Genomic DNA, 23,015 nt, shown 5'->3' with positions numbered 1-23,015 from the left:
TGTATGATGATCTAAATATAGTTTTTGAGATTCATTCTACAAGAATGTATTATTCAAAATCAATGGGGAAATATTAATGGTATGAGTGAAAAATAGTATGCATTTTAGGTTGTATTAGAATTGATACGGTGCAGTAGAAGCGTGGTATAGTAGAAGCGTAGAAGGTATATATGATTCAATATGTATCGATCGATACGCAGGCATTTTTTTAAAAGAAATGATGCTATAACAATGAATATGAAAACTTAACAGAATTTTAGGGACGTTTAAAATAGTAATCATCCCTTGTATATTAGACTGTCAAGTAGTTTAATTACGGGCGATACAGTTGGAAGCGCGTGAAATATCTGTAGCTCTTAACCGTCGTCTGTTGTCCTCCTCACAGAACAAACAAAGCATTCTAGCCAGAAAATTCAAATCTCCCTTTATTCACCGAATCTCCACCGGCAGAAGCTTCATTCTTGCTTTCTTCAAGATGATGCGTGTTCCTTTGTACTAAGAATAATTTTCTCTCTTATTTCTTTGTAGCCAGCATCAGGAACGTTCATGACTTAGATTGCAACATGTTGAGGATTGCAATGGATGAGCTTTCTCCGAGGTTCTCTGTTGACTCGCCGCGTAAATCTGCTTCATTGTCCATTACCTCTTTCCTTATCCATGGAATTTCTCGGAAAAGTTTTTCTTACACTCAACTTCCTGACCAGCCTCTCAAGCTTTCTGTTCGCAAATTGGACGGCTCTTGCTTCGGTATTGCTTATTTATTTATTTATTATTATCTATTTGGATTCCGCAAGTAAAACCGACTTTTGTTAATTGATTGAGATGTTATAATGATGAATTTGACAGACATTGAAGTTATTAAGACGGCTACAATTGCAGAACTCAAGGAGGCGGTGGAGGCTGTATTTAGTCACATGCCGAAAAAGGGACCAGTCAAGATTTCATGGTATATATGTTTATTAATTCACACAAATTGAAATTCTGATATATTGTTCCTTATTTTGAGGTTTTTTTTTTATGACGTTTTAATGGTTTAACATCATGTAGGCCGCATGTTTGGGGACATTTCTGCTTATGCTTTGAAGGTCAGAAGTTAGTAACAGACACTGACTATATAAGATATTACGGCATTAAAGATGGTGATCAGGTGTGTCACCGGCTTCCTTTGAGTTTTTGTTCCAAGATAGTTGTCTCAGAGCTTGTTATTTGCCTTTATGTTGATCTAAAAGTTGTTGGGTGGCTCTTCAAAATTTCTAAAGTTCCCCTTAATCTACTGCTGACAAGACCTGAAACATTGATGGGAAGTAAAAGGAACAATTGTTGAATAATCTTCACATTTTCTGGAATGAATTTGTTGTGTATGAACCACCTTTCAAAGAAACAATGGCATTTGAACTCCACTAAGATTTTGAAAACCAGTGCAGATAACTATGTTTGTAATGGAGCTGATGGGCTCATTACAATCCCTTGGTTATTGTGCATCAACTCCCACCGTGTTAATTGTTTGTGTTTTGGAATCTGCAGCTTCACTTTATCCGCCATCTCTCAGCCATCTGTAATATGGTAAAGCTAAAATCTAAGAAACAGGCATCTACATCAAAACAACGCAATATGTAAGGTTCTCCTTGACCCTTTACTCTTTCATCAGCTCCATATTATAAACAAATATCATTTTAATCCGCAAAGTTACTGCATCTTACCACACTGATAAAGCAAATTTGTAATGCACAATCATGACTGCATTACCTGTTTTCTCATTAATGTAGATAAACATCTGAGAGACCGTATTTCTTAATTAGTTGGTATCATAAACAATTGGATATATGCCATGATCTGTAAATTGTAACTGAACTTGCTAATTCATTCATAAATCTGTCATTGTTTTTGGATATGATAGATTAACATCACAATCAAGTAGCTATAAAGCGATTGAACAAGAATCGAAAGACGAGGTTGACTATGATTGGGATGATACAGAGAACGGAAGGTACCAGCACTTTGACAACAAGGATGAGACTTTTACTGGGCAGAATGAATCGAGACTGGCAAATTTTGTGAGGGGATGGTTCTCATACTCCAGATTGGTGAGCATGGGAGGACAGAAAGGCAAGTGTTTTGCGTCAAGATATGCTTATTGCAGTTTCAGAAAAATTATACAACTTCATGACGGCGGTAACCACAATTACCCAAGAGTCAAAAGTAGAGAGCATTAGTGATTGGCTAGACGCATCATTGGTACTGTTTGGCTATGTTGGTATTTTTTTGGTGTGAACTTTAGAATTCCACCTGAGCAGCATTCTTCCTCAAAATACATACTGCATGCTACACAAGAATGTATTCTTGAAAAAAATATCGATCACAGATCAGAAATAGTTAATATCATGGGTTTTAGTGGGCTACATGGTGATGAATTATTCAATACTTCATCCCTGTAACGAGTACAACAGTTAAAAGTTTCATTCTGTTAACTTTTTTTTGAATGTGAGTTTAGGATTCATGTTCATTGCCTTCAGCTACCTGGGAATTTTAACTTTTTTCCCTGGTAAGATGAAAAATTATCCGTGTCCAGCTCAAATGGAATTATTTAAGTGGTATTATTGCCTTCAACTCAAATGGTATTCAGAGGACTATCACACGATAAGCTCATGTGGGTCTATATAAGATTAAAATCTCATACTTTATTTATCACACCAAAAACCCATATGAATCTGTAGGAGATCCAAGTCCCTTACCTTGCACCCATACCATTGCAATGTCCAAATCCTTAACTTTTTCACACACCAAAAACTAACAAAATAGTGACTCTAATTGTTAAAATTTGAGAGCTCAAAAGTAAAAAAATATAAACCTACATTAGAAATTTATACTTTTTGACAAGAGATTCAAGTCTTATATTTCCCACTTGGATCCTAGAACTTCTTGTATGTATGTACAGATTTATGCATGAATTGATTAATGAAAATATTGTGTGAGGAGAGAATGCTATTATTCATTCCTATTATCTGTTTATTAATGTGGAGTTGCTGCGCAGGGCCGGCGTGAGGTGAAGGTTTTTGGGCCTGTCAACTGAGCCTGGCCCAATAAATAAAAGGAATCAGAAACACACAAGAAGCGCGCGTGCGTTTCCAACTGCTTGTTCCTGTGCCCATCACAAACCACCTCATCATTTTCTGTGGTAAGTAATAAGCTAACCAACCCGACCCCTTCATTCACCCAAAGGATCCCTCCCCATATCCTTCCTTCCATTCAAAAATCACAGGCAAACACAGAAAGCCAGACTCATTCAGCCATGGCTAACATGATCATGGCATCCTCCAATGTCAAGCCCCTCATTTCACCAGCTTCCTCCAGACCCAAATTCATCCAAATCCCACAACCCCAACTCTCTCTCACCAAACTTTTCTTTCAACAAATCCCTAAAAAACTCCTCTCCCTCTCTTCCTCGACTCTCAAACCCCTCTCTCTCCTGGCTATCTCTTCCTTAACTTTTACGCCTCCCTCTTTGGCCGCCGAAATGGAAAAGGCTGCTCTTTTTGATTTCAACTTAACTCTACCAATCATCATGGTTGAATTCTTGCTCCTCATGTTCGCTCTTGACAAAATTTACTTCACTCCTCTGGGAAACTTCATGGACGAGAGAGACGCCGCCATTAAAGAGAAGCTTAACAGCGTCAAGGATGTCTCTGAGGAGGTGAAGCAGTTGGAGGAACAAGCTGCTGCCATTATGAGAGCTGCGAGAGCTGAAATATCTGCGGCTTTGAGTAAGATGAAGAAGGAGACACAACTGGAAGTTGAACAGAAACTGGCTGAAGGAAGAAAGAAAGTAGAGGCTGAGCTGCAGGAGGCTTTGGCTAATTTGGAGAGGCAAAAGGAAGAAACTATAAAGTCTCTTGATTCTCAAATTGCTGCACTCAGTCAAGAAATTGTCAACAAGGTCCTTCCTGTTAAATAATTTGTATTACTTCCATATATGCTTTTGAGCTATGTTGATTGATTTCTGTAATTAAACAATATTCAAGTGTTATAATATACTCCCTTTATAACTCTTAATGTTCCTTCTGTTGTTACTGAGTTATCTATTTTTAGGGTGCTATTCTTCCTGATTATATGCTTCATATAGTTTCTAGCGGTATATAGAGCCTACTAGGGGTGGATTTGATCAAACTGCTCAAGTTCAAATTGTTGTTCGGCTCGGTTTGAGTCCTCTTGTTACGCTAGTGTAGCAGCCGTGTTCACCTCATCCTCTTTTGGATTCAAACAATTCTTCTTCCACGATTCTTCATATATTTTGTATTCTTCTTATTCTATAGCTACTGAAACTGAGTTCGATTTTAAATTAACCATTTTAGATTTGAGTTGTGTTTGAACTAACTTTTGTTCCATTTCAACTCCGCTTGAATAAATACATCCCTACTATTCTATTTGTGCTGTGGGTTTGTTGTTGTTAATTGATGGTTCTTTTCATGAAAATCTGATACTTGAACATCCAAGCTGCTCGAGTTTGGATTGTTGTTTGTCTTGAGTGAACAGGGTTTGAACTGAAAATTGAGTTCAAACTTGGCCCAGTTTAAACCCTCACGACACCCCTACCTGTTACTCTTATTTATGTGGTGGGTTTGCTGCTGTTGTTAATTGATGGTTTCTTTTCATGAAATTAACAAAAATAAAATTTGTGCTTTCAATATTATACTTGGTTGGGAGGAATTGGAAGATTAGAACCTACAAGAGTTGGTTGTTGTTTAGTTATATTCATGTGGTGGGAATTTTGTCTGAAATTTTCAACTGATAACTAGTGTGTCAAACATAAATTGGAAAATGTTTTACAAGGTCTTATAATGGCTGCTCATAGGCAGAAATTAGAAGAAGCTGTGTGACAGATTAAAATGTTGGTTGGTGTTTGTTAAGAGAAGATCGGGTGCAATGTTGGATCCATGGCATGCAGCTGAAATGAATTTGCATTGCATGTGTTATGTGTAATAGAAGTAGAAACAGCAAATATGTGTACGGGAATTATAGAAAACTCTATAACCATGATAATTATTAACAGTTGAGTATAATACTACATAGCACAACACAACAGATGAAATCACCCTCTAGTGGCTGGTATTGCTCTGATCTGATGACCAACCATTTCTTTCTTAGTAAAAATGTTCTTCTAAGATAAGTTAAAGAAATTTCAGACCTCAAAAGACTTTGGTATTTCCTTCTTATGCATTGCGCTAAAACAGGTCTTTATGTGGTTCTTGGCTAAGTAAGTTGAGTCCAAACAAAGCAAAGCAAAGCAAAGATTGGTTTAAATCCAAAACATCTAAGAGGTGAATCACTAAGAAATCTTTAGCAAGTTTTAGCTCTACTTCAACTTTCTAAATTCAAACCTTGAATCCACCCTCTACTTGGACTTTAATAATGGTATTGAAACCGCCCAGTGTTATGCTGCTTGTAACGGTGTATTTTTTTTTTTTCTACATTGTTAACTCAAACCATATTAATGTATGTTTTTAGGTCCCACCTGCTTTTTACCTTAATTACCTTTTCCACCCTAAAACTTTAGAAACCATACTTTCTCATCTTCTGTTAATAAATTTAGTTAATTTCTTAAACGAACGCAGAAAAAATTAAACCTCTAATTTCTACCATGTTAATTCAAAGCATATAAAAACTTTTATTTATTATTGATAATCATTCCATCAAATACTACTTTTATATTGTTGATAATTAGTAAATATGCGTTACATTATCTTTCAAACTCTTCTTTTTTCCTTATCATGATATTACCAACTACAACGTTATTTCAATCGTGTTAAAATGTTATATAATGTATTAGTAGTACTATATCTCTCTACCTTTTTCTAAATTAAGAAGAGATTATTATCATGGAGTAAATTATTTATTTCCCCAGGTTTGGTAAAACCCTCGAATCTATTAATTAACTCAAATAAATTGAGTTTTAATTCAATAACTTGGTTTGAGTTTAATTCATTATTTTTATGATAATATTATTTATCTTTTTTATGACATTATTCACTTTATCAAAAATATTATTTATTTTTGTTAACAATTTTCTGACAATATTATAAACTAGCCCAAACTGGACAACATGGGTTCAAGCTAAGATCAAACCAATCCTAAGCTCGGAAATTATATTCTAACGAAATTGAATTTTATGTAAAGGTTTATAATTCAAAAATTCAATAGGTGAAAAGAAAGTTTCTCAAATCTGTGGTGGCAACTTGTAATTTCGTGTATTTCATAAAACCCTCAACTTGAACGAAACGGGAGGGATAATTTCACAGTTACCACCACGACAAACACTGCTGTGTCTGTAACGTTCTCTACAATACAAGTATACGAAAATCTCTCCATGTAACCCAACCCACCGCTTCTTATTCTCATTTTCTCTTCGTGTACTTTGTACAAGTAACCGTATCTGATCGCATCTATACCTCTTCTTTGACAGATTCTCCTCACCTTCACTGTCCGTCCCTGCTTATTTTCTCCTCCGATTACGCTCGATTACTCTCACTTTCAGTAATTTTTTTCTTCATTTTAATTACATGCTTTTTGGTTGCTGTAATTTATATTTTTAATTCCGTTTATCTGCGTTGCTGCAGCTTCATGATTTCGCCTTGTAATTGTGTTCATACTGTAAATGAATACGCGAAAACACGAGTTTTAGATATACTTGTGCAACGGTGGTTGTCACATAATAGAGTTAAGGAATTCTAGGAGTAGAAACGCCTTTAATCATATGAACGTAGATTTTTGCAGTATGTTATGAAAGTTTTTTTTTTTACAATTTTTTTTGTTGTTATTATTAGTGGAACAATTCCTTTTTCTTTTGAATCCTAGTTATTCTGAACGTTTTCCATGTTTTTGGAGGGCATATATTTGAGGTCAACGTAAACATGATAATGGTTCTAACGGTTGTATATATATACTAATGAATTGGCCTTAGAGTAAACTAAGTTTTTCTATGGCCAGTAAGTGTTTATCCTTCTTAAGTCATGATCTTGATCGGGAATATATAAATTTTTGGCATATCTAAAAGTTTTGAAATTGAAAGAGAATTGTCTGAATTTGTTTGGGATTAATAATCTAATCTTGTTTCTATATTCTGATTCTGAAAAAGGGATGGCTGGAAAAGTTGCTGCCGCTCCACTTTCTGCTTTTGAGTATGAGCTTTTTGAGGGTCATGATTACCTTGGAACTGTGGTTGCCGCATCAAAGGAGACAACTATGTGGATTGACCCCACAACATTGAAACTTAGACATAGAATTGGGAGAGGACCCTTTGGTGAAACATGGTTGGCTACCCTTCATCGATCAACAGAGGATTATGATGAATATCACGAAGTGGCTGTCAAGGTGTTGCATCCAATTAAAGAGGATCACATGAGAGTTATGTTGGGTAAATTGGATGATTTATTCTCTAAGTGTCAAGGGGTAGAAGGTGTTTGTTGCCTGCAGGGAATTTCAGTTATGAATGGAAAAGTGGGTGAAGTACTATTATTTCTGGGTATTTTTTTGCAAATTTGACTTTTAGTTTGCTGATAAATTTTTGCTATATATTGCAGATATGTTTAGTTATGAAATTTTATGAAGGATCAGTTGGTGATAAGATGGCTCTTCTTAAAGGAGGGAAGCTCTCACTGTCTAATGCTTTCAGGTAAACAGGAAATCCTTTTTAACAAAGGTTTTTTTTTCCCATTTTTGATACATAAAGCTGTGGACAACCAGCAATTCTCAGTGTGTGCTAATTTATACAGGTACATAATCAGTTTGGCACAGGGAATTTTGGAACTGCACTCAAAAGAGATCCTTATTCTTAACCTTAAACCTTTCAACTTTCTTCTCAATGAATCTAACGAAGCAGTTGTAGGAGATTTAGGAATTCCATATATATTGCTTGGAATTCCATTGCCAAGCTCTGATCTGGCTCGCAGGATTGGAACACCAAACTACATGGCTCCAGAACAGTGGCAACCAGAAGTCAGAGGTCCAATATCCTTTGAGACTGATTCATGGGGGTTTGCCTGCAGCATTGTGGAGATGTTGACTGGTGTTCAGCCTTGGTGTGGAAAGTCAGTCGATGAAATTTATGATGCAGTTGTTGAAAAGCAAGAAAAACCTTGTATTCCTATTGGGCTTCCTCCTCCTATTGAGAATGTTCTTCTTGGTTGCTTTGAGTATGACTTCAGGAGTCGCCCCCTAATGACAGACATATTAAGGGTGTTTAAAAGGTAGGTTCTGTTGCATTCATTGTGGTCGGTGGGCACTATACTATGAGTTTGTATATTTGAATTCAATTAAATAGGAGACAGCTTATGCTTTTAGTGCTATGACATAGTTGAATCATAATGCAAAGATGATACCTAGGGAATGATTATTTTAATTGTTCAAGAATGTTCATACTGAACTACTGCACTAAGTATGGTACTAATTATTAATAAAATAGCTAGAGTATGTAGGTGTACACATAAAGCAGATCTGAATTGCTCTTTAAATTGGTTGGAATACTTCCCATTCATTGTAAAATATTCTAAGAAAGTAGGAAATATTTGATTAGGTAAAATAAGTGCTGACAACTTAACATAGCATGACCATATATTATGTGTTAGTGTAGACAATGTTAGTTTCCTACTATGTCATACTAATCTTTATAGCATTTTCCTATTATAGCATATTAATCCTTTTTGCTTTCCTTGCTTATATTAGTGGCCTTCACCATCCTTGCTTTGCATTCTTCACTCAAAATTTTTATGTTGCACTAATAGAACTCTTGCCATTGGCTATTGTGAATAAAAGGAAAAGTGACTCAAAATCTCGTGACCAGGATGCTGTAATTGACATTCATTTGTATATTATGAGGGAAGTACATCTTAAAAAGTTGGTTTGAATTGATGATTTCTTTCTTTTTGTGGGTTTGATACTTGCACTTTATGCTTTGTTTCCTAGTATTTTGCTCTTATAGCTGTTTTTTTTTCTCTCTGATTATATTATTTAGCAATATAAAGTTTATGTCATTCATTGCTTGTATGTTTCTGTAATCAGTTTCTTGATTTTGCAGCTTGCAGAATGCGGTTAATAGTGGAGGGTGGACAGGTCTTGCAAGTGTAATACCCGCAGAAAAAACAATTAGCGGTTATACAGACTGCTTTCTTTCAAAGAATGATTTGCAAGTTGGTGATATGGTGCGATCGAGAAAGCCAGCTAACTCCTGCAAACCTGAAAACATGGATGTTCCTGAAGGAACTGTGGTGGGTCTAGAACGCAGCACAGAAAGGGATTGTTTTGTTTTGGTGAGGATCCATGGGATCCATGACCCTTTGAGGGTTCATATTTCATCTCTGGAGCGGGTCACATATGGCTTGGCAGCTGGAGATTGGGTTCGAATGAAGGAGGAAGATAAGAGGCACTCACCAGTGGGAGTTCTTCATTCTGTCCACCGTGATGGAAATGTGGCTGTTGGATTTATAGGGTCGGAGACTATTTGGAAGGGAAAATATTCAGAGCTGCAGATGGCGGAATCTTACAGTATTGGTCAGTTTGTGAGGCTGAAAGGTAATCTTCTTAGCCCTCGATTTCAGTGGCCTCGCAAAACAGGAGGGGGATGGGCTACCGGGAGGATTTTCTGGGTCCTGCCAAATGGATGCCTTGTTGTCAAGTTTCCAGGAAGATTGACTTTTGGAGAGGATTGCAGCAGCAGCTTTTTGGCTGACCCAGCTGAAGTAGAAGTGGTAACTTTCAGTACTTGTCCAGGGATGGTGAAAAAATATCAACATCTTGAGGATCATCACTGGGTCGTAAGACCACTTCTCATTGTGTTAGGTCTCTTTACTGCCATGAAAATGGGAATTTTTATTGGAAGGAAAGTGAGGAGAGGATCAAAGGTGAAGAAGCAACCAAACAATGTGATGAACATCCAACATATAGATGGCCAGACAACTGGAAACCCTGGATGGCTTCCTCCATCTCTCGCAAATATCCTTTTCAAAGGTTAGTACTGCTTGATAGAGATTTTCAGGATAGTTTATCTGCCCAAAAAGCTTGTTTATGTTGCTTGAAAGACTTTCAGGTAACTAATACTTAGCATAGGGCTTGTTACTATTTATGTCTATAAATGTTGCAGTAGGAACTGATACTTTCAGCAAAATGATTACTTTTATATGGAGCAAAAAGATGGATGGGTGTTCAGGATTATTTTATGGAAGGGATATATTTGCTCACTCAAATTTCATTACTTTGTCATGATTTTTTAATCTCTAATCTCGGTTTTCAGTTCACAATCCGTAAAAATTAAGAAAATTCAGAGTAGAAACTCTGTTTTTGGGTACAGCTGAGGAGCTGGAATCTCCACAAGTATAGAATCATTCCTTAGAATTTCTACATGTTCAATTACTCTAGATAAACTCTGAAATGACCTTATTGCATTTAGGGGTGGATTTGAACTGAACAAGCTTGAATAAGGGCTATTTCGAGGTTTTAGATCAGCCAACTCGAGATCGAGCTTGACTCATTTGAATTGGTCATTTAGTGATGGCAAAGAAGAAGAATTGCAGGTCATACAAGCTTCAGTGCAGCGATGCTGGCTTGTTCATACTGAACAGCTATCTGAACTGGGCTCAGATTGCGTCTCCCCTAATTGTGTCAATCTTAACTTCAGGTGTAAGCCCAAAAAAAGAAAAGACAGTTCAAGGATTAGGAATGCTGGGGAAGATAATTTGGTGGTTTCAAGCTTCATCCAGTTTCGTGTAAATGAGAACAATCGCTTGATACCATCACTCACAAAAAACACACTCTTGAATCACTCAGTCATACAACAAAGGACATCTTGACATTTGACAACAATATGGTTGGTGCCACAACAATGGTCCAAAATACCTCCATAAGCATTCGGCAGATATAGTAAACAAATCAGTCAGTACCAGGTAAGCTATATCACAAAATCAACTTCTTGTTTGATTGACTGCAATGCCAGCATCTTTCACTAGCTGATCAGTCAAAGCTGAAAGCCGGGCAACTTCTGCTTGAAATTCTGTGATGCATTCCTTTTTTTCAATCCCAGGGTAAATGCCGCTTTCTGGCAAGACAATGTTACTATCAGTTTCAATACTTAAGCTTGTTTTATTCAATAGTTCTCGACTCATTTCAGCAAGTTTTTGCAGGGCACTTGTTGCAGCTTCAACTTCCAGTTGAGCTGCCTCCAGTTGAAGTTTTTCAATGGCCAAGTCTCCTATACTTTTCTCCCCAATTCTCTCCTGTGCTAAAGCATAAAGTTTCTTCAAATCGCTAGCATCTTCAAACATTTCTTCCTTCAACCTCTTTAGTTCTTTCTCCCGATCATCTAATCTATCAAGAACACTGTTGAGCTCTTGGTTTTTGATTGTCAGGGCTCTCTTTGCAGCTAGAATCTCCATCTCTTTCGTTCTTAAGGTTTCTCTAGCTAACTCCAGCTCATTTTGTAGTTGTTTATTCTGCAACCTGTAATTATCATTTGGTTTTTCCAAGACTTGCTGCATTGACGCGAATTCTATGTAGTCAGTTGGTCCAGCTGAAGTATTATATTCTTCATCCTTGATGGAGATAACCAATTCGTTTGAGAGACCAACAATTCTTTCAATCACGGTTTCGGCTTCAGAGACTTTCAGCTCTGTATCATCCAACTTGTCTTGTAATATCTTAACATGTTCCTCTTTTTCCTTAAGCATAGTGGTTGCTTGAATAAGCTGTTCTTCTCTACTGCTCATGATCTTCTTAAGCTCTGCAACCTCTGCATTCACTTCCTCCAGCTTTTGCCTAGATTTCAAAAGCTCCAAATCTTTCTCCTCCAAGATAAGCTGAAGTGAAGCCTGCTTGGATTTTAAATGTTGGATTTCAAGCTTAGCCTCCACAAAATCTGACTCTTTAACGTTAAGAAGTTCCTGTGTTTCTTCAAATTCAAAATTCTTCTGCTTTAGCTCCTCTTGAAGTGAGGACGACTCCTGGAGTGCTTGTTGCAAAGAATATTTTTCTTTCTTTAACTCATCCTGTAACTCTTTTAGCCGTTCTTGCTTTGCAGATAAATCCTGTTCAAGCTTCTTGTTTTGAGCATCTGCAACTCTAAGCTTCACTCTGTCACTCTCAACTTCTATTTGGGCATCCTTCAGGCTAGTTATGTAAGAAGTCACACTTTTTTTCTGTTCTTCAAGTTCGGCTAGTTGTTTATTTAACAGTTGCTCTTGTTCTGCCATTAGCTGTCTAGATGATACCAAAGACTTCTGAGAAGAGACCAGCTCAGACCTCACATCAGTAAGAAGCTTCTTCACTCTCACAAAGTCTTCCATGGTTTCATTAGTTTCTTTCATGTGTCTAGATGCCTCTTCTGCCAGCTTCTTCAGTTCTTCTTGAGCCAATAACCATTCTCTGGTCCGCTTTTCCAAGTTGACCTCTGCAGCTTTAAGCTTCTCCTTTTTGAATTCCTTACTGGTCAGAGAAACTTCTAGCTCTTCTTCTTTATCTTGAATGGCTTTATGGAGATTTTGAATCTCGATTTCTTGTTTCTTAACAACTTCATTGGCTTCATCCACCAACCGAGACCTACATTTAAGTTCAGAATCTATCGTGGAAACTGCCTCACTCTTCCTCACCAATTCATTTTGCATTTTTTCTAGTTCATCTTCCTTCAAACAGAGTGCAGACCGGACAGAAGCAATCTCTTGATCTCTTTCCTTAAGCCGCAGTTTTAAGTCTTCTATATTCCGGGCTTGAGAAATCAACTTGAGATTTGACTGCCTTAGCTCCTCTTCTATTTCTTCATGCCTAGAGCAAGCAACAGAGATTTCTCGCTCCCGCAGCTGCAACTCCTCCTTTGCACGGTTTAATTCAACGTGCTCCAAGAAAACCCTTCTTTCTGCGTCTTCTAGATCTTCTTCCTTCTTTTTCAAAGCAGCCAATGCTGCCCGAAGATCAGATTCCAAAACATCAAGGTTAAACCCCAGACAAACATCCTGACGTAAACAAGAATCTCTGCTCATCTGTTCTTCCAACTTCTGAGTCTGCTCAAACAATCTTTCAAGAAGAATCCTCGCAGGTTCAGTTGCTCCATCATCGTATACACTTGAATGCCCACAATTCGGAGAAGTCACAATCCCTAGAGATTGCCCTCTTCTTTTCCTAATTGTCACAAAAAATCCAGGTATTTTCTGTTTCCTAAACCCTGTCACCAAGCAAAGCTGCACCAAGAAACCAAACATTATCAAACCTTTCTTGAACATAATATGGTCAAGATTCTTTCCTTTTTCTTTCGTATGCATCTTCTCAAATCTCAACTGTTAAGTAAAATTTCTCCCTACTCATTGCAAAACCTAAGACATTGACATTTAATTTCAATAAATTGTTGACTTATCCTCATCCCTATCTCAAATTCATTCATTTTTTAAGCCGAAACCCTAAAAAATCTGAAATTTAAAGAGAAGTAATAGCAATTACGTACCCTGGAGGAGTAAAGATTAAGACTTGTAGCTTGAAGATTGGGAGAAAGAACGGCTGAAAACGGCATGCTTCACTTCTTGATCTCATTCCAGCAGCGTAGATTAATCATTAATCATTAAGCCCTGATTAACTCCCTTAATAATCACCTTTGAAAACTCGTGGATTCGGCAATTAGGCGACGACAGGTTCTTCCGAAACGGCAAGAAAACTGAGAATGGAGGGAAGCTATATGCGAGCCAGCGAGCCGCGTATTTCTATTATCTCGGCGATTCCATTTTTTTGTAATTGGGGATATAGCTGACGTGGAGTCCAAAATAAAATCTGGAAGATTGAAGATCATTGTAATAGAACCAGTAACCAATTAGGTTGCGCCATCTGGGTTTGAGTTTGGGAAAGACTGGGTGGATGAACAGCTGAATAGCAGGCGAATATTTAGATTGCTTCGTCTGCGAGTATGTATGAGCAAATGAATGTGACTGGAAGCACTTTTGTGACACGTGGAACGCCGTCCACCATGAACAAATTAAATGAGACTTGGGCTTCTGTTCATTGGCTTGAGAAATATATGATTTAGAAATATCGTCATTAGTTGCAGTGTCCAGAAGATTTCGAGCTGGTGTTAAACAAAAATTAGTTTTAGTTGGATTTAAATTTAAAATGGTTAATTCAAAATTGAATTAGACTAACTCAAGACAACGAGTATATAGAACAAGTATTGGAGAGGATGAAGAGATGGAAAAAGATGAAAAGTGAGTGAGGGAGATAAAAAAAAAAATTGTTAGAAAAAATGGATTTACCTTGATCTTGATTTAAGATTACCCTAATTTGAGTCAAACACTAGGATGACTCTAATGGCATCCAACCTTAATCACAACACTTAAAAATAGGTTGTTTTTTTTTTTTTTTATGCATAATTTAATTGAGACAACTGCAGATATTATATTCATATACAATTTCTCTGGTGGATGAAAAAAAATAAAACAATAATACTTTATTCATTAACCATCCATGATAACTGTTGGTTTCTCAAGAATTGCATATCCACAAGATCACAAGGTGGGGCGTTGAGTTACATCTGACTGCTCAAAAAGATCCTACCACAATAATAAAGTATAAATGGATGATTTACAATGGATTGGAAATTAGAAATCTCCTAATCCCCATAGGCCATAGTTTTAGTACTACTATGAACCCCAGTTTATTTGATTTAAACTTGAATTCGAAATTCAACTGCTCATATCCAATTAAACACTTCCATAGGCATAGGCCATGCTAATTCGGCATGGGAAGACGTTCCTCTGAATTGTGCTTCCATAAGTCATTAATAGGCCGCCCCCTTAACAAGTCTTAATGCACGCATGTCCATGAAAAGTGATCACATACGTCCACTCTACATTTTGTGGGACCGAGATTCAAACATCCCGCACCACTTGCTCCGATTGCACAATCAGTCTGAAGAAAAGTATAGCAAGAGGAAGCCAACAGAAATGGACAAAATATTGATATTAAACACACCCACCAGACCACCTCTCTCGCTCGCTCGCTCAAGACAGGACTTTGTTGAAATTCATAGCATGTCAAAATCTGTTTCTGGCACTCGCAGCATAAACAGCTAAAACATTTGTATTGTATTGTTTATATTATTATAATAATATCCAGACACAGTCTAGACAGAAACAACATGATTGCAGCTGAGAATGGACTCAAAGGAGACCCAAGACTACGAGGTTGCTCTTGTGTTCTTTTGTATTATATCTCCATCAATTGCTCTAGGCTCTAGCTATTGGTGCCAATTTATTATGGTCATGTTAAATAAGTATATGTGTTTTGTAGAGTTGATAATAACATAAGATATGCATTATGTACAGTAAATGGAACTCCTCTTTGGATTTAAAGGTATAATGGTTTTGGCCTCATATGTATGCATTCATTTGTTGTTTGGATATCTTTGCAAACATGAGATTCATATTCTTCTATTTTCTTGTAAATTGTCGAGTAATTAAAGGAATGCATGCATAGGTCTGATGATCTGCGTATTTCATGTTCAATAATTCTCATGCACTACCAAAAATGATTACCTGATTTGGGGTTTTGCCAAGTCAATGTGATTGGGCTGACTTTTAGTAATAACACAGCAAACTTCTCTTTACTTTTAACAATAACAAACCCATATTTCACTTATTTAGCATAATTGTGTAAGGTTAAAGGTCTATCTACATTCACACAATACTAATTTATTATACTATCATTTTATAACTGAATCAAGTCATCATTTCATCATAACTTTACCTCAAACACAGCAAATCTGAAGCTAATGTGTGTTCTACTACTTTGATTCATAATTTTCCTTTCACCTTTATAATAACTATTCAATTCTCACCACAACATTACACCAAGAGCAAATATTTCTATCACAAAATTCCAGGACAGAACCTACTGCTTTTCATGACTTCATCAACCATTTCAAACACCAAATGATTGTCTCCCATCATGATTTCATTTTACTCTATGAAAAGAAAATAAAATAATGTCCAACCTCTTATCTTTCTGGTGATTTGTTCATGGAAACATTTTCTGAGGCAGCCTCATCCTCATCCTCATCCTTGTTTCTTGACAAGAGGAAACTACGAATAACACGGTTCACCTGTTTTCTCAGCTTACTATTCTCAATGAAGATATCTGTAATCATTTTCCTCAACTCGACATCTGCAACTGTGTCATCATTGGCGTCATGTGCAGTGGCTTCATCATCCTCTGCTAATCGTTCTGCCTGACCAATTTTTGAAGAAAACTGTTTTTAGTCATGAAGAAGAAGAAGAAAAAAACCAGTTAATAGAAAATTGTTCTTAGTCATGAAGAAAAACAAAACCAGTTAATAAAAATATATTCTTCCCTTTCGTATAATATCGATAACAAATTCTTCAAAACTCTAAATCTACAACCCAACTCACCCACTGCAACTTGGCTCTCTGACAGTTATCTCAAACCAAAATCTGGCGAAATAAAATCTATGATTCATAAAATTCCTGAGCCTAGCAACTAGAAATTAATATTTGCCATTTCCACCTCTTCATACACACACACACACACACATATAAATATATGAAATAAACCCAGATAATCATAGAATAAGTATAAGCAAGAAATTGTTTGTACAATATAGAAAAGTTACCTCTGCATGTAGGAGGGCAATTTGGTGATCAGATGTATTCAACAACTCTAATGCGTCTGCCAGAGAAGAAGATTCTAAGATAGAATTGTATGTATTTTCAGCAAGTAGATTAGTATTGCATTCCTGAAACTGGCTATGAAGAATCCCGCATTTATGTAGCAGCTTTTTTCTAGCAGTTTTCACTCTGTCACTTGTCTCTCTTTCTTGTTGAAGGAGTTCCTACAGAAATTTTCAATGTTTCAGGGGCTTGTTCTACCATTTCAATTCAAAGTAGAAGTGAAGTCATGAAACAGACTTAAAGGACTACTAAAATGTTATAGAAATTTGATAGTTATGAAACACAATTAAAGAGTTTAATTTTCATTCTCTGCCTGCATTCAATCAAATAAATACCTATATAGTTTAGTGCAAGCAGGTTCATATAATTGGACTAAAACAAGAATCAATCTAAAATAATAAATCTGTAATCTCCACAATTATAATTGAAGCAGTAACATACTAGATAAACAGCCTTTGGCTTTGACTAATTTAACATATCAAGAATCTTAAAGGGATATAGGTCCAAATTGTAAGAATTATAACAAAAGATTTAGAAGAGTAACAAATACCTCAGTCTCAGATTTTTCATTCAGCACTTGACTAAGCTCTTGCTTCAGTCCTTTATGTGAACTTCTGAGAGATTTAACCTCTTTAACAAGAACTTTAATATCTGCCTTCGACTTTGCATCCAGCTCTTCATATTGCTTTGACAAAACCTCAAGTTGCTGTTTAGTAGCATCCAACTCCTGCAACACTGCTTCTTTCTCCTGGCTAGCGGATTCTTTTGTTGTCACTGTATCTGATTGTGCATCCTGTAATGGTTTCCCACATCATTCTGGAATCCTAATTACTAATTGAGAAAAAGACTAATTTCTTTCAATTTAATGACCACAATAGAATGCTTTATCATTATGCATTCCTTTTCAGCCATAGAAAGACATTTCAAACATTAATGCATATGAGCTCTCTCCGTAAATGAAAGCACAAAACAATGTATTATAAATCACTTTTTTTTTTCCTGGAATTGAATGGGAATTAAGAGGTATAAGACAGATTCTCAGGCTGTCTTTCTCATGTCCCTCTTTCCTCTTCCTCGTGCATCACTACTAAACATCTTGTCTACCTAAATTTTCCACAAGAAATTGCAAATGGCATTTTTTTATTCTCTGCAGAAATGCAAATAATTGGTGAATACTTAACCTGTCTCGACTTCAACTTCCACTCCATTTCCAAAGCTTTCCGCCTCAGCTCCTCCATGTCCCATTGCATTTGTGTGAACCTTTCCCTCTCACTTAAAATAGCTTGCTGCAGATTTTCTTTACTTTTCTGTTTAGAAGTTTCAAGTTCCACCTCCAAATCCTTAACCTGCATAGATGCAAAAGGTTATAATGATACCATTATATATTGTAAAAAATAAATAGTCTGGCCAGTTGGTAAGGTGTTGTAAAACTCAAAGTTTCTCAAATTTTGGACTTATGCTAGTACAGAAGTAACTTTTCACACTCATAAAAGAAAATGAAGTTACCACTTAAAATGCTTCATCTAAGCCAAATAATCTATTTACAAATAAATCAACATTTTGACCTTTATAATAGAATGAACAAACAAATAACAAAATTGCAGACAAATTATCGTTCCAAGATTCATTTATGAGGTCTCACATTTAACATCTCTCTAAATGGAGATAAAAAAGAGTCAATACAACTAAGACATTAACGTAGTTGTGCAACCGCATAGCTCAAAATGACAGCAATTATGTAAGTCTTTGAGTGGTAAAGCTTGTGTATTGGAGAACTCTTATCTTTGCTGAGAACATTGACTTCAACATTTGAAAGCCCAAAAAAGAAGATACAGAAATATGAACATCTTGACACATTTGCTTAGCTACATTGTGATTTGAGTTGTATATTACCCAGCCAGAAACCAGATATCGTGTACATCTACTTGCAGATCATGGTCAATCAGCACAACCATAGTTAAGATCTGGAAAGGAATTTAGCTTTAATACCTTTGTCATAAGGTATTCTTTTACAGCTATTTCTTGATTTAATCTGACAATAAGATCCTCCATGTCTGTTTTAGCAGTTACTAGTCTCCGCTCCATTGTCAAAAGAGCCCTATTCAATTTATGGCGCTGATCCATTGGAATAACTACTTGTCCATCACCTGAAAACTGCAGATTTGTGTTGCCAAGTTCCATGGTACTTGAAATCTCAGTGCATCCATAAAAGTCAAGAGAGCCATCAACAGATGAATTTAGAACACCAGAGTTTGACATTTCACTACCTCTTAAAGAACTTGTGTCACTTCTAACACTTTCAGATGATAGCTTCCGTGTGTGATCAATTACCTTAGCAGGCTCTGGTTCAGAGAAAAGGTCCATTCCATCACCAGCAAGAAATGAGGCTTTTGAAGCATGCCCATTATATGTATCCTTCCCTATAACATTATTGAAATGTTGTCGGGCATGTGTTTTATGCCGAGGAAAACCTTCAAGCTGCTCTAGAATAGTCTGTCCCATGAACAATCCCTCATCAATGTTGGACATACCATACTTCACAAGCTTTTCTATAGGATTCGTTACATCTTCATCCAATGCTAGATCCTCTATACCATTTTCTGAGCCATCATCCCTTCCTAGCCTTGGAGTGCCAACCTCAGATGTCTCATAAGCAGTATCACTACCATAATCCGAAGTGACTGATGAACTAGCAGTAAGAGCTGAGCTTGAATGGGTAGGCATTTGAAACGAAGGAACAGTGCTACTACCAGAAGAATTTGCTTCTAATGAGTTGTGGTTTACTTCTAGAAATGCTGAAAAAATAATGCAAAGAGTGAAATTCCAAGATAATTATAACAACAATTTGCATTATTTGGATAAAGAAGAATATGCTATATTAAAAAACATTAAAGTGAATCAGTTATATATTTTACTTCCAAAAGAGAGAGAGAAATAGAAAATACAAGATAAATGCTTCAAATTAAACTTATGAAGTAAAATGGCACATACAAGACCTCGCAGCAGCTTCTAGTTCAAGAAAGGATGCCACTGAAACACTTCGTGAGATATCAATGTCTGACAACAGCTTTGTCACCCACTCCTCCAGAGAGCACCTTCTCTGCAACAAAACAAAGCCTTTTAAGAACATTAGTCACATTATAAAAGAAGAAAGAAATAGCTTCGATAATTTACTTCCCAGATGAATCAGAGTACACTCATAATTCTGTGTTTTTTTACAGATTAACTGGAAGTTTTCCTAACTGTACATTGGAGTGTTAGACACAAATGATACAGCTATTTTTTCCACCAGTTTCCCATGAATCATAGCAATATAACTAATGCAAATGACAAGTGAAACTAAAACACACTGGCTACCTCTTCCAAAAGTGTCCTGCTTTTCATACGCAGCAGTCCCTTAGGTGGAGCGGGGGGAAGATTTTTCTTGGGAAATGCTTTTCTAAGCTGCCAGGAAACAAATAACAAAAAAATAAAAAATAAAACATTAAAAGAAGCACATTAAATGTTCAGAAACATAAGAACTGTGAGGACTTTGTTTCCATAAAGATGCTAGATAAGAGAAGTTACATAAGTGCATGGAAACTTCTTTAGACAGAAGTTCAGATGTGCAACAACACACACACACACACACACACTTACATCATTAAACAATTTCAGAAAATGATTAAATCTTCTTAAGACTCCTCGTGTGGTCGTAATCCCTTCTGGAGATTGTAAACCAACCTGAACCCTGTAAAACTGCCGTTTAAGAATGTTAACATAAAAAATATGTAAAGCCAAATTAGAGTAGTAAAAGAATGGTGAGCATCCAAATAATTGAACTATAGACCATATGTTTTAAAAAGGTTAGAAAATTTTCAACAAAACCAAAAGGGATTGCCTATTCCTAAAGAAAATTTCTGTTCTTCTCAACTAGAAAATATATCCAATAGGAAATGCAAAAATTCAACCATTTGAAAATAAATTAGTAGACTGTTAAACCCCAGAAGATGGAATAAATACAACATCTAACCCTCAGTATAGAAAAAAACTGGAGGGTCATTCAATTTGAATACCACTACAGGATCCGAATCTCTTGATTTTGGTAAGACAACCCATGAAGGTATTGTGACACAGTAACTCCATCCTGTCCGAGGATCATGTGGCCAAACAGTGTCTCGCCCATGCTGTAAAAATAAAAATTAGAATTTGGGATTAAAATTTTAAAAAATAAAAAGCATTTAGTCAGCAAACAATCTCTAAAGAGGGAAAAACCAAACACCATATATAAGCAAAATGACATTGGCCAAATGCCCATAAATAAAAATTCATGCAAAAACGTGCTATATATAGTTCTTTCCAATTACATTAAGTTGCATTTCTATCGTCCACATTTTCAAATTCTATGTCTAATATTTTGTACACTTCCCCACCATTCAGCAGAGGAAAATAAAAGGTGCATAATCATAAAAACTATCAAATCCAGCAGAAGCTTCATAAGAAAAAAAAAAAATTAAGGCAGTACATGGATGTGAAAACTGAACTTATATATATTTGAATTTGCAAAAAGCAACTTGCTACTATAATGCTAATCAGGTCTCTCCTAATCAAACATCCTTGCTCGATCGAACAATACTCAATTTTATACAACAAATTTTTGTCAATACAACGCTAGACACGTCTTGCCCAATCAAACACTAGCCAACAAGTCGTTGAACAATTATAAAGAATCGCTGGAAAGCATTAAATTATTGAATCAATTATATTTATTTATACTGAAACAGAATTTAGATCGAACTTTACATTGTAAATTTACAGGAAGCAAGGTCAAAAGTCAAAGAAAAATAAGAATCGGGTAAAAACGCACCCATTTTCGAGGCGGAGGGCTCCAATCCATCCCCAAAGGCAGCGGCGAAGTCCCATCGTGTCTGTGCTTCGGTGGACTCCGTCTCTGCATCGTCAACGTCACCGTCACTGTCACTTTAACCTTCCAATTTTATTCTTGTTAATGAAAATCGAGCATTTAATTAGGGTTTGTGTGATCGGATCGGACAGCAGATCATGAAACTGTAGAATTGAAGCCGAATCAGTGGTAAACGACGGCGAAATTTAACAAAGGAATTCAGAAGAAACGTGTTGAGATGGAACCAGCACGTGCGAGACGTGTCATCACCAACTGCTTCAGTTTTGTCCCTTTGGTTTAGTGACTTTAGTCTCTCGCTGCAGACAAAGAGAGAGTGTCTTAAAATCAATTTCAACCCTTTTTTTTTCCCTTATTTTTATTCTTATGTAATTAAAAATTAAAAAAGAAAAAGCCTACCTAACAGTCTTCTTCTACAATTGCATTGAGCTTCACGGCAAGGATGAGAGAGAAAAGAACAATGTAGACAGGTTTGTTGTTTTGTCTATGAACGCCCCAACTTTTTCAATATTTAATGGGCCTGGCCTTGTGTTCATGGGCTTAGAGAATTACTTATTTATGGCACAAGTGTCACTTGTCATCAACTCTCCGAGAGGTGAGTACTCAATTTGATATTTATTTAGACTAAATTAAACCCTTGGGCTGAAAAAGAATAAGTATATCAAGCTTAAACTTAGTTCGAGCTCAAGGCCTTACCGATGTCACTGTAAGGGGTGGATCCTAGGCAAACCAATTCATATTTAAATCTATATTTGGTTCAAAGAAATTAAATTTATGTTGAAGTTCTATTTCAATGACTCAATTTGATTTTAGTTTATTTGTCTCTTTATCAACATTGTTTATCCTTCAACAATATTGGTCAGTTTGTCAACAATATTATATATCAATTTAAACAAGCTAAAACTTAAATTGGATATTAAGGATTTTTTTTCTTTTTTATAATTTTTTTTATTCTATAATAATTTCTTCTTTAGAAACTCTTCTCTTTCTTCAACGTTATCACTTCAACGTTATCACTATCTTGAGTAAACTGAACTTAATCTAACTATTATAGATTTAAGTTGAACTTGAATTGATCTTTGTTTTGATTTAATTTAGTTTAATTTAACTCAAATTCATTGTAAAAGCGCGTGTAAGAAAAGGTTATCAACTTATGGAATTACAAAAACATAGCAGCATATTACTTATAATTAGATTATCAATTCATAATAATTCATTTCCAGAATTATTCCTATCTTAAAGTGTGATATGGTAAAGTTAAAACAAAATGTTCCTTCAAACACTTGCTCCATATGAACTGTACCATTCCATAATGGAATTACAGAATCAATTTGGCAGAGTCAGATTCCACAGTTCCAATTTAGTCCTGTTGGATTCCACATCATATGCTTCCTTTATCGATCCTTGCAGGATTT

The 23,015-nt window shown here is 36.1% G+C and overlaps 5 protein-coding genes across 10 annotated transcripts; 3 read left to right on the top strand and 2 right to left on the bottom strand.

Annotated features, from left to right (window-relative positions):
• Position 1: 1 nt before the first annotated feature.
• Positions 2-2,512, top strand: LOC123194344. Its single transcript, XM_044607523.1, has 5 exons — positions 2-747; positions 847-946; positions 1,048-1,147; positions 1,525-1,613; positions 1,898-2,512. Exons 1-5 carry the CDS (start codon positions 564-566, stop codon positions 2,211-2,213), a joined length of 789 nt encoding a protein of 262 aa, XP_044463458.1. The 5' UTR covers positions 2-563; the 3' UTR covers positions 2,214-2,512.
• A 669-nt stretch (positions 2,513-3,181) lies between these two features.
• LOC123194345 (ATP synthase subunit b', chloroplastic) lies at positions 3,182-4,043 on the top strand. Its single transcript, XM_044607525.1, has one exon. The coding sequence runs from the start codon at positions 3,290-3,292 to the stop codon at positions 3,950-3,952; it is 663 nt and encodes a 220-aa protein (XP_044463460.1). The 5' UTR covers positions 3,182-3,289; the 3' UTR covers positions 3,953-4,043.
• Positions 4,044-6,293: 2,250 nt separating this feature from the next.
• On the top strand, positions 6,294-10,825 carry LOC123194682 (E3 ubiquitin-protein ligase KEG). 4 transcript variants are annotated; one of them, XM_044608022.1, is made up of 7 exons: positions 6,345-6,363; positions 6,458-6,528; positions 7,130-7,491; positions 7,575-7,666; positions 7,767-8,240; positions 9,068-9,996; positions 10,436-10,825. In XM_044608022.1, exons 3-7 carry the CDS (start codon positions 7,132-7,134, stop codon positions 10,450-10,452), a joined length of 1,872 nt encoding a protein of 623 aa, XP_044463957.1. In that variant the 5' UTR covers positions 6,345-6,363; positions 6,458-6,528; positions 7,130-7,131; the 3' UTR covers positions 10,453-10,825. The 4 variants fall into 4 exon arrangements, with proteins under 4 accessions (XP_044463958.1, XP_044463956.1, XP_044463957.1 ...); XM_044608023.1 differs by having other exon boundaries at positions 6,294-6,475; XM_044608021.1 differs by having other exon boundaries at positions 6,294-6,532.
• On the bottom strand, positions 10,783-14,034 carry LOC123194680 (ERC protein 2). Its single transcript, XM_044608015.1, has 2 exons — positions 13,472-14,034; positions 10,783-13,211 (listed from the first exon to the last, which is right to left on the bottom strand). Exons 1-2 carry the CDS (start codon positions 13,535-13,537, stop codon positions 10,947-10,949), a joined length of 2,331 nt encoding a protein of 776 aa, XP_044463950.1. The 5' UTR covers positions 13,538-14,034; the 3' UTR covers positions 10,783-10,946.
• Positions 14,035-15,776: 1,742 nt separating this feature from the next.
• LOC123194681 (PX domain-containing protein EREL2-like) lies at positions 15,777-22,015 on the bottom strand. 3 transcript variants are annotated; one of them, XM_044608016.1, is made up of 11 exons: positions 22,000-22,015; positions 21,547-21,899; positions 20,756-20,866; positions 20,340-20,438; positions 20,058-20,144; positions 19,692-19,800; positions 18,690-19,495; positions 17,882-18,046; positions 17,251-17,493; positions 16,643-16,861; positions 15,777-16,261 (listed from the first exon to the last, which is right to left on the bottom strand). In XM_044608016.1, exons 2-11 carry the CDS (start codon positions 21,634-21,636, stop codon positions 16,010-16,012), a joined length of 2,181 nt encoding a protein of 726 aa, XP_044463951.1. In that variant the 5' UTR covers positions 21,637-21,899; positions 22,000-22,015; the 3' UTR covers positions 15,777-16,009. The 3 variants fall into 3 exon arrangements, with proteins under 3 accessions (XP_044463951.1, XP_044463952.1, XP_044463953.1); XM_044608017.1 differs by lacking the exon at positions 22,000-22,015 and having other exon boundaries at positions 15,777-16,240; positions 21,547-21,936; XM_044608018.1 differs by lacking the exons at positions 21,547-21,899; positions 22,000-22,015 and having other exon boundaries at positions 20,340-20,430.
• Positions 22,016-23,015: the final 1,000 nt, after the last annotated feature.

Source organism: Mangifera indica, chromosome 13 (genome assembly GCF_011075055.1).
Source record: "Mangifera indica cultivar Alphonso chromosome 13, CATAS_Mindica_2.1, whole genome shotgun sequence".
Classification (NCBI taxonomy): Eukaryota; Viridiplantae; Streptophyta; class Magnoliopsida; order Sapindales; family Anacardiaceae; genus Mangifera; species Mangifera indica.
This window is presented reverse-complemented; position numbering and strand designations above follow the sequence as displayed.

Excerpts from the sequence above, each read along its gene's own strand:
- LOC123194344 (XM_044607523.1), top strand. The coding sequence starts at position 564 with ATGTTGAGGATTGCAATGGATGAGCTTTCTCCGAGGTTCTCTGTTGAC. Across the intron at positions 748-846 it reads ATTGGACGGCTCTTGCTTCG|ACATTGAAGTTATTAAGACG; the intron begins GTATTGCTTATT and ends TGAATTTGACAG. Across the intron at positions 1,614-1,897 it reads ACATCAAAACAACGCAATAT|ATTAACATCACAATCAAGTA; the intron begins GTAAGGTTCTCC and ends TGGATATGATAG.
- LOC123194345 (XM_044607525.1), top strand. The coding sequence starts at position 3,290 with ATGGCTAACATGATCATGGCATCCTCCAATGTCAAGCCCCTCATTTCA.
- LOC123194682 (XM_044608020.1), top strand. Across the intron at positions 7,667-7,766 it reads TCACTGTCTAATGCTTTCAG|GTACATAATCAGTTTGGCAC; the intron begins GTAAACAGGAAA and ends TAATTTATACAG. Across the intron at positions 8,241-9,067 it reads ATATTAAGGGTGTTTAAAAG|CTTGCAGAATGCGGTTAATA; the intron begins GTAGGTTCTGTT and ends TTGATTTTGCAG.
- LOC123194680 (XM_044608015.1), bottom strand. The coding sequence starts at position 13,537 with ATGCCGTTTTCAGCCGTTCTTTCTCCCAATCTTCAAGCTACAAGTCTT. Across the intron at positions 13,212-13,471 it reads TTAATCTTTACTCCTCCAGG|CTTTGCTTGGTGACAGGGTT; the intron begins GTACGTAATTGC and ends TTCTTGGTGCAG.
- LOC123194681 (XM_044608016.1), bottom strand. The coding sequence starts at position 21,636 with ATGCAGAGACGGAGTCCACCGAAGCACAGACACGATGGGACTTCGCCG. Across the intron at positions 20,439-20,755 it reads GAGATTCGGATCCTGTAGTG|TTTTACAGGGTTCAGGTTGG; the intron begins GTATTCAAATTG and ends CTTAAACGGCAG. Across the intron at positions 19,801-20,057 it reads GCAGGACACTTTTGGAAGAG|AGAAGGTGCTCTCTGGAGGA; the intron begins GTAGCCAGTGTG and ends GTTTTGTTGCAG.